Here is a 10369-nt window from a genome sequence, read left to right on the forward strand (position 1 = left end):
ACCACACTCCGAGGGCCCTCACCTCCTCCCTGTAGGCTGTCTCGTTGTTGTTGGTATTCAAGCCCACTACTGTTGTGTCGTCTGCAAACTTGATGACTGAATTGGAGGCATGCATGGCCACGCAGTCATGGGTGAATAGGGAGTACAGGAGGGGGCTGAGCACGCACCCTTGTGGGGCCCCAGTGTTGAGGATCAGCAAAGTGGAGATGTTGTTTCCTACCTTCACCACCTGGGGGCAGCCTGTCAGGAAGTCCAGGACCCAGATACACAGGCTGGGGTTGAGACCCAGGGCCTCCAGCTTGATGATGAGCTTGCAGGGTACTATGGTGTTGAATGCTCAGCTGTAGTCAATAAACAGTATTCTTACATAGGTATTCCTCTTGTCCAGATGGGATAGGGCAGTGTGCAGTGTGATGGCGATTGCATCGTCTGAGGACCTATTGGGGTGGTATGCAAATTGAAGTGGGTCTAGGGTGGCAGGTAAGGTGGAGGTGATATGATTCTTGACTAGTCTCTCAAAGCACTTCCTGATGACAAAAGTGAGTGCAATGGGGCAATAGTAATTTAGTTCCGTTACCTTTGCCTTCTTGGGTACGGGAACAATGGTGGCCATCATGAAGCATGTGGGGACAGAAGACTGGGATAGGGAAAGATTGAATATGTCCGTAAACACACCAGCCAGCTGGTCTGCGCACGCTCTGAGGACGTGGCATGGGATGCCGGCCCAGCCTTGCGAGGGTTAATACGTTTAAATGTTTTTCTCACGTCGGCCACAGAGAAGGAGGGGGGGGGGCCCGCAGTCCTTAGTAGCGGGCTGTGCGGTGGCACTGTTATCCCCAAAGCGGGCAAAGAAGGTGTTTAGTTTGTCTGGAAGAAAGACGTTGGTCACCACATATGTCTTGTGTCTCAGCTGTTGAATTGCCATTCCACTTTGTCCCTATACCGACATTCTTGTTTGATTGCCTTGCGGAGGGAATAACTACACTGTCTGTATTCAGCCATATTCCCAGTCATATTTCCAATTAGCCATATTCCCAGTTCCATTTCCAATGTCCTACTCTGAGCACTCTGGAGCAGGTGTTCATCAAGGATCTCTCTGTACTTTGCTCCGTTCATCTTTGCCTCGATCCTGACTAGTCTCCTAGTCCCTGTCGCTGAAAAACATTCCCACAGCATGATGCTGCCTCTACCATGCTTCACCGTAGGGATGGTGCCAGATTTCCTCCAGACGTGACGCTTGGCATTCAGTCCAAAGACTTCAATCTTGGTTTCATCACACCAGAAAATCTTGTTTCTTATGATCTGAGAGTCTTTAGGTGCCTTTTGGCAAACTCCAAGCGGGCTATCATGTGCCTTTTACTGAGGAGTGGCTTCCGTCTGGCCACTCTACAATAAAAGCCTGATTGGTGGAGTGCTGCAGAGATGTTTGTCCTTCTGGAAGGTTCTCCCATCTCCACAGAGGAACTCTGGAGCTCTGTCAGAGTGACCACCGGGTTCTTGGTCACCTCTGTGATCCAGGCCCTCCTCCCCCGATTGCTCAGTTTGGTTGGCCGGCCGGCCGGCTCTAGGAGGAGTCTTGATGGTTACAAACTTCTTCCATTTAAGAATGATGGAGGCCCCTGTGTTCTTGGGTACCTTCAATGCAGCAGAATTTTTTTGGTACCCTTACCCAGATCTGTGCCTCGACACAATCCTGGCTTGGTTTTTGCTCTGACATGCACTGTCAACTGTGGGAACTTATATAGACAGGTGTGTGCCTTTCCTAATTTTGTCCAATCAATTGATATTACCACTGGTGGACTCCAATCAAGTTGTATAAACATCTCAAGGATGATCAATGGAAACAGGATGCACCTGTGCTCAATTTTGAGTCTCATAGCAACGGGTCTGAATATGTACAGTACCAGTCAAAAGTTTGGACACACCTACTCATTCCAGGGTTTTTCTTTATTTTTACAATTTTCAAAATTGTAGAATAATAGTGAATACATCAAAATTATGAAATAACACATATGGAATCATGTAGTAACCAAAAAGGTGTTAAACAAATCAAAACATATTTTATATTTCAGATTCTTCAAAGTAGCCACCCTTTAACTTGATGACAGCTTTCTTGGCATTCTCTCAACCAGTTTCATGTGGTGATCACCAGGAATACATTTCAATTAACAGTTGTTAAAAGTTAATTTGTGTAATTTCTTTCTTTCTTAATGCGTTTGAGCCAATCAGTTGTGTTGTGACAATGTAGGGGTGGTATACAGAAGATAGCCCTATTTGGTAAAATACCAAGTCGATATTATGGGAAGAACAGCTCAAGTAAGCAAAATGAAATTACAGACCATCATTACTTTAAGACATGAAGGTCAGTCAATCCAGGAAAATTTCAAGAACTTTTAAAGTTTCTTCAAGTTCAGTCGCAAAAAAACATCAAGCGCTATGATGAAACTGGCTCTCATGAAGACCGCCACAGGAAAGGAAGACCAAGAGTTACCTCTGCTTTAGAGGATAAGTTCATTAGAGTTACCAGCTTCAGAAATTGCAGCCCAAAAAATGCTTCAGAGTTCAAGTAACAGACACATCTCAACATCAACTGTTCAGAGGAGACAGCGTGAAAAAGTCTCCATGGTTGAATTGCTGCTGCTGCAAAAAAAATAACACTACTAAAGGACACCAATGAGAAGAAGAGACTTGCTTGGGCCAAGAAACACGAGCAATAGACATTATGACCGGTGGAAATCTGTCCTTTGGTCTGATGAGTCCAAATTTGAGATTGTTGGTTCCAACCTCTGTGTCTTTGTGAGACAAAGAGCAGGTAAACGGATGATCTCCGCATGTGTGGTTCCCACCGTGAAGCATGGAGGAGGTGTGATGGTGTGGGGGTGCTTTGCTGGTGACACTGTCTGTGATTTGTTTAGAATTCAACGCACACTTCACCAGCTTGGCTACCACAGCATTCTGCAGCGATACGCCATCCAATCTGGTTTGCGCTTAGTGGTACTATCATTTGTTTTTCAACAGGACAATGACCCAACACACCTCCAGGCTGTGTAAGGGCTATTTTACCAAGAAGGAGAGTGATGGAGTGCTGCATCAGATGACATGGCCTCCACAATCACCCGACCTCAATCCAATTGAGATGGTTTGGTATGAGTTGGACCGCTGGGTGAAGGAAAAGCAGCCAACAAGTGCTCAGCATATGTGGGAACTCCCTCAAGACTGTTGGAAAAGCATTCCAGGTGAATCTGGTTGAGAGAATGCCAAGAGTGTGCAAAGCTGTCATCAAGGCAAAGGGCGGCTACTTTGAAGAATCTAAAATCTTAAATATATTTTGATTTGTTTAACACTTTTTTGGTTACTACATGATTGATTCCATGTGTTATTTCATAGTTTTGATGTTTTCACTATTATTCTACAATGTAGAAAATAGTAAAAATAAAGAAACTTAGTAGGTGGGTCCAAACTTTTCACTGGTACTGTATGTAAATAAGGTATTTCTGTTTTTACTTTTAATACATTTGAAAAAAATGTAAAAACTTGTTTTTGCTTTGTCAGTTTGTAGATTGCTGCAGATTTTTATTTTATTTTATCCATTTTAGATCAAGGCTGTAACATAAGAAAATGTGGAAAAGGTCAATGGGTCTGAATACTTCCCGAAGGCACTGTATGTCATTTGGACTGGAAGCTATTGAAAATGAGATCTGTACGTTAATTAATAACCACAGATGTACTAGGCGAACATTTTTGGAGAATCAATTGTGAGGTGTACCTTTGATAAGATATCTAGGAACCCAGCATACTTGTCTGTATATCTGTAACTCATATGGACAGTGAGCTATTGAAAATATCAGGAAAAGTTCAGGTGAAAATCAGGGTGGTGAACTGGAATTGTAATGTATGTAGCATGGATGGGGGGGGGGGGGGGGGGGGGGGGGGGGGGTGTGTAAGTGACCTCACATTATGTGGCTTTACATCTGCATTTCACCTGGTATCTTTGTAGATAGATAGATAGAATATAGCACCCTTAGTAGTTAGAGGTAACTAATAAACATATTGGGCCCTTTAGCGACTTGGCACTACGCAATGTGTAATGTTGATATAGGGCTAACCCTCTTGAATGGGAATGCAACCGATATTGCACTTTTACGATGGTCCCTAAAGCACCTGAGCGCCAGAAATTGCATATCGCCTCCTTTTCGGCTCTGTTAATGGAAGAGTTCGACCATCGGTAAAAAGAAATGGTGTACCTTGCTCTCTACCATCATCTGATTATAGTTATATAATTATCATCATCCTAGGACCTTGCATCTGAGAGCTATTGACGAATGAACTCCGAATATAATATAATATATTAAAAACAAATTGACTGCGGTTACATAGCCCACCCCTTGCTCACAAATGTGCTCAGTGCATCACCAGTGAATTACGTTAAGGTCTTGCATGAGCAACTGTAGTGTGTAATTTAAACTTACTCGAACGCGAAGAAAAGCCCGCTGGTGACCATGATCAGGACTAGGGTTAGGTAGAAGACCCCGGTCTGCCTCGCCATCATGACCCTTCCATTACAGTAGAATCTATTTCGACCGGGAAAGACTTGCCACTTCCTTCTGGGAATCTTCTTCTTTTTGTGCCCTAAGGTCTCCATAGGTAACGAGTTGCGCGTGCAGATCTGATTATACTGGCATTCCCGGACGGGCTCATCAAGTCCGAGATACATCTGTAAACAGTGCACCTTTTACAACAATACAAAGAATCAAGGGGCAGCTGATAAATGGGGGGTAAAGATGTGTGCTTGTTCCAGAGATACTCCTTTGCCACAGAGGTGATGCAATGCTGTCAGAGCAAGAAAAGTTCCGTTACTGAACAATACATTTCCACTACTCCGGTTAGTGGGATAAGAAGAATAAACATCCTGATGATCGTTTATTCAAATAATAAAACATAGCCTACTTTTTAAATTACGTTTCCTCTTCGGCCTTGCATCCTCCTGAATTTGATCAGATATGCCACTTTGTCTGAGAAAAGAAACATCATTGCCTCAATTGTTTGAATAATACTTCCATTGCGTTAAAAAAAAACTAACTGCCTGTAGCCACCCTAGGCGACCGATGTTACTGTCAAGTGGCCAGACTTATGTAAACACAATGAAAATCAAAAATCTGGAGAGGAAGCGAGAAGAAACCCAGTCATAAATACGTCCTTCGAGTGTCCTTAAAAAGAGAAGAATGCTTTTCACATGCCACTCAAAGTGTAGAAAATGCAATTCTCCAACGAGAATGTCCGACAAATAAAAGACGAGGATTTTACTGCAGAATAGCGCCGATTAGATTTCCTAGAAGTGGTGGCACGGCTTTTCTTGCAAGCCGCCAGCGCAATAACGTCGTGCCCTTGCTCTCGAGAACCCAAGGCATTAAACAAGGCATTATGCAAATCACAAAGGTTCTCAGCTATAAACACCCTTTACTGATGGGACCATGTAAACTACAATCCCGAAGCTCTGTTTCAACATTTAGAAACATCAATAATCCAACCTGGACTCAGCTGGTAGAGGTAACATAGTACACGTTAATAGTTGTCGCTGGTAGAGGTAACATAGTTGTTAAGATAATGGGCATAATGCCAACCCAGAGATGGCGCTAGTGGGGCACATATCTAGGATATATAAACAGGTGCATTATGAGTATCTGATTAGGATGTGTGACCTGTAATTTATAATACCTGAGTAAAGGATTATGCTAGCATTTTTACCACACTCTCTGACATGAGTTATTCCCATATACATAATAACATGGTGTTAGAAGTGGTATGAATATGGAAAATAGGATACGGTATGTGGACAATGTAATCGCTGTCAAATAAACGCAAGTGGGACAGCTGAGCGAGGACAAAGAGCCTGCAATGTCTCTCAGTCAAATAGTTTTTCTGTGATCAGTGGGAGAATTATGAAATCACTACGGGCTTAGATAACATTTTAAAAAGACCTGATTAAAAAAGACCTGCATGTGCGAGTGGCAACACTGCTTAAGAGAGTGCCATATGCTTCAAAGAATATCCTTGACGTTTTACAAATACATTTTGAACCCAGTCGTAATGTGATTTATGAAATATTTATTTTTAACACGTGAACAAACTCAAGCAGAGACGTCTGGTAAAATATGTTGTGAGGCTGCGTCAATTGTCTGATTCATGTTATTTAGAATCAATGACAGACAAAATGATCAGAGACAGACTTGTGATTGGGTGTAAAGATAACAGAGTAAGAGCAAGTATGCTGTGCGAACCACAACTTACGCTGTCTAAAGCCATAGATATATGCAAAGCAAGCGAACAGATGCAGATCCAATTAAAAAAGATCAACACTGTCCCTGAACAGGCAGAATCTGTAAATTATGCCACTCAGAACAAATACAGAGACCATGTTGATAAAAAATGGAAACATTCATCAGACAGTGATGCAAGATGGAAAAATACTAAAGATGGTGCATGTACTGTGGATCAACACACGCAAGAGCCAAATGCCCAGCACATGGGGTTGTATGCAAATTCAGTGGAAAAAAATAACAATTTTCCTAAAGTGTGCAGATAAAGGCAAAGTTAAGCTCAGGTTCACAAGTATTACATTTATGGGACATATTTTGACAGCTTAAGGCCTGAAGCCAGACCCCAAGAAGTTGGAGGCAGTACAGCAAATGCCGCCACCTACAGACGCAAAAGCATTGCAGCGACTGCTTGGTTTTGTAAATTACTTAGCCAAATTCTTACCTCCTATGTCTGACGTATGTGAGCCATTGGGTTGGCTGACCAATAAAGAATGTGCTGTGGGCATGGCTTCTTCAACGTGATGATGCATTGGAGCAAATCAAGAAATTGGTAAGCACCCAACCAAGACTGAGGTACTATGACCTCTCTGAAGAAGTGACCCTACAATGTGATGCAAGTGACAAAGGCCTAGGGGCAGCGCTCCTGCAGAAGGGGCAGCCCATTGCATTTGCTTCAAGGACATTGAGACCCACGGAGCAAGGATATTCCCAAATTGAAATGGAGTGCCTAGCCATAGTGTTCGCCTGTGACCGTTTTGATCAATACCTTCATGGCGGGGACTTTATCACGGTGCACACTGATCACAAGTCGCTTGAAGTTATCTTCAAAAATCCTCTTCTGGCCTCCCGGGTGGCGCAGTGGTTAAGGGCGCTGTACTGCCACGCCAGCTGTGCCACCAGAGACTCTGGGTTTGCGCCCAGGCTCTGTCGTAACCGGCTGCGACCGGGAGGTCTGTGGGGCGACGCACAATTGGCCTAGCGTCGTCCGGGTTAGGGAGGGGTTGGCCGGTAGTGATATCCTTGTCTCGTCGCGCACCAACACATTGGTGCGGCTGGCTTCCGGGTTGGATGCGCGCTGTGTTAAGAAGCAGTGCGGCTTGGTTGGGTTGTGTATCGGAGGACGCATGACTTTCAACCTTCATCTCTCCGAGCCCCTACGGGAGTTGTAGCAAGATAGTAGCTACTACAACAATTGGATACCATGAAATTGGGGAGAAAAAAACGGGGTAAAAAAAAAGCGACTTCAAAGGTTGATGCTAAAGCTTCAGCGTTATCAGGACATCACAAGGCTGCTTCCGACTGTTGCAAGGAGCTGACACTGTCGTAGTCCATGTGGGGTCAAACGACATCAGGAGGGCTAGCTCGGAACATTTGAAAATTGATTTTAAAGAACTAAGACTCCATCAGCCTTGTCTCAGGATGGTAAGTTGGTGGTTGAAGATATCCCTCTAGTGGTGTGGGGGCTGTGCTTTGGCAAAGTGGGTGGGGTTATATCCTTCCTGTTTGGCCCTGTCCGGGGGTGTCCTCGGAGTGGGCCACAGTGTCTCCTGACCCCTCCTGTCTCAGCCTCCAGTATTTATGCTGCAGTAGTTTATGTGTCGGGGGGCTAGGGTCAGTTTGTTATATCTGGAGTACTTCTCCTGTCCTATTCGGTGTCCTGTGTGAATCTAAGTGTGCGTTCTCTAATTCTCTCCTTCTCTCTTTCTCTCTCTCGGAGGACCTGAGCCCTAGGACCATGCCCCAGGACTACCTGACATGATGACTCCTTGCTGTCCCCAGTCCACCTGGCTGTGCTGCTGCTCCAGTTTCAACTGTTCTGCCTTATTATTATTCGACCATGCTGATCATTTATGAACATTTGAACATCTTGGCCATGTTCTGTTATAATCTCCACCCGGCACAGCCAGAAGAGGACTGGCCATCCCACATATGCTCTCTCTAATTCTCTCTTTCTTTCTCTCTCTCGGAGGACCTGAGCCCTAGGACCATGCCCCAGGAATACCTGACATGATGACTCCTTGCTGTCCCCAGTCCACCTGACTGTGCTGCTGCTCCAGTTTCAACTATTCTGCCTTATTATTATTCGACCATGCTGGTCATTTATGAACATTTGAACATCTTGACCATGTTTTGTTATAATCTCCACCCGGCACAGCCAGAAGAGGACTGGCCACCCCACATAGCCTGGTTCCTCTCTAGGTTTCTTCCTAGGTTTTGGCCTTTCTAGGGAGTTTTTCCTAGCCACCGTGCTTCTTCACCTGCATTGCTTGCTGTTTGGGGTTTTAGGCTGGGTTTCTGTACAGCACTTTGAGATATCAGCTGATGTACGAAGGGCTATATAAAATAAATTTGATTTGATTTGATTTGATTAAGACTAAAAAAAAAATGGGCAATCAGTTCAGGTCCATTACCACCATTGGGCCGCATGTGTGTAAGATTCAGCAGAATGCTGGCATTACACATCTGGCTAAAATATTACTGTAGCTCTGCCGGAGTCACTTTTATTGATAACTTTGACACCTTCTGGAAACAGAAGATACTCTGCAGGAATGATGGAGTCCATCCAAATCATCATGGCTCCTGGACTCTGCCCACGCATTTCAAGGCTGCTTTGAAACAATGACTTTTCAATGATCCAAGGCCAGCTCAGTTAGTCCCTACAATTGTGACAATGAGTTGTCATAATGCTGCATCTAATGTACATGATCCTAGAGGCATTGGCAAACACAATGTAGGTAACTTAATTGATGTGACCCTAATTGCACCGAATACCTCTGTTTATCCTACAGATATTGTATGCAGTAATCATGAACCTATGAACCAGTTACACTGTTAGCACTGAGGTGGTGTGCCCTAGTAGGAAGACCACTTACTAAACTAAAGACCACTCACTAAACCTCAACTAAATCTTGTAATAAATAACGTGGACATTGAGCAAGTTGAGATGACTAAACTGCTTGGAGTAACCCTGGATTGTAAACTTTCATGGTCAAAGCATATTGATACAACAGAAGCTAAGATTGGGAGAAATCTGTCCATAATAAAGCGCTACTCTGCCTTCTTAACAACACTAGTAACAAGGAAGGTCCTACAGGCCCTAGTTTTGTCGCACCTTGACAACTGTTCAGTCGTGTGGTCAGGTGCCATAAAAAAAGGACTTTGCAATTGCAATTGGCTCAGAACATGGCAGCATGGCTGGCCCTTGGATGTACACAGAGTGCTAATATTAATAATATGCATGTCAATCTCTCCTGGCTCTCTCCAGGCTCTCCTGGCTCAAAGTGGGCCTGAGGGCACACAGTGTGTTGTAAAATCTGTGAATGTATTGTAATGTTTTTAAAAATGGTATAAACTGCCTTAATTTTGCTGGACCCCTCGAAGAGTGCTAATGGGGATCCATAATAAATACAATTACAAACTACAGGTAGTATACAAGAAAGGAGTAGAGCTTCACATTGCAGATTTCTTGTCTAGAGCAGCACTACCAACAGCTAGTTACCTGCAATATCGGACAAATGAGACAGTATATGCTCTACAGGCTGAGGTTGAAGATGTGTACTATGCTACTGATCAAAACATCTCCCCACAGACAAAGGATGCTATCAAAGCTCATTCAGCAGAGGACAAGACTTCTCAAATTCTTCAGTCTTTTATCCTAATGGGCTGGCCAGATACAAGAAAGAGTACACCCATCCTGGTGAAGGACTACTGGACATACAGAGACTAATTCACAATGCAGGAAGAGGTTGTCTACAAAGGCGACAGGGTGGTAGTGCCAGACACTCTACACCCAAGGATTCTCTCTCATACCCATGCAGAGCACTCAGGGGTCGAAGCAAGTATCAGCAAAGCCAGAGACTCAGTATTCCGGCCCAACATGACCCAAGAAATTAAACACTTTGTGGCTGTGTGCAGCATATGTAATGCTAATCTACCTAAGCATCAAAAGGAAACGCTGCACCCACATGACGTACCAGCACGTCCATGGTCTAAAGTGGGAATGGATTTGTTCACAGTAAAGAACGTTCCTTTTCTGATTATAGTGGATTAAT

General features: G+C 44.0%; 1 protein-coding gene across 3 annotated transcripts in view; it reads right to left on the reverse strand.

The window, feature by feature from the left end:
- Window positions 1–5595, reverse strand: part of LOC110522067 (probable palmitoyltransferase ZDHHC14) — a 50630-nt gene extending 45035 nt beyond the window's left edge. For 2 of the 3 annotated variants that reach the window (XM_021600141.2, XM_021600139.2), the window contains exon 1: window positions 4470–5595. In XM_021600141.2, the coding sequence (XP_021455816.2) occupies window positions 4470–4714 (245 nt within the window). In that variant the 5' untranslated portion in view covers window positions 4715–5595. The remainder of the gene's footprint in view (window positions 1–4469) is intronic. The other variant, XM_021600140.2, reaches the window with a different exon arrangement.
- Window positions 5596–10369: the final 4774 nt, after the last annotated feature.

This window comes from Oncorhynchus mykiss, chromosome 4 (assembly GCF_013265735.2).
Source record: "Oncorhynchus mykiss isolate Arlee chromosome 4, USDA_OmykA_1.1, whole genome shotgun sequence".
Lineage (NCBI taxonomy): Eukaryota > Metazoa > Chordata > Actinopteri > Salmoniformes > Salmonidae > Oncorhynchus > Oncorhynchus mykiss.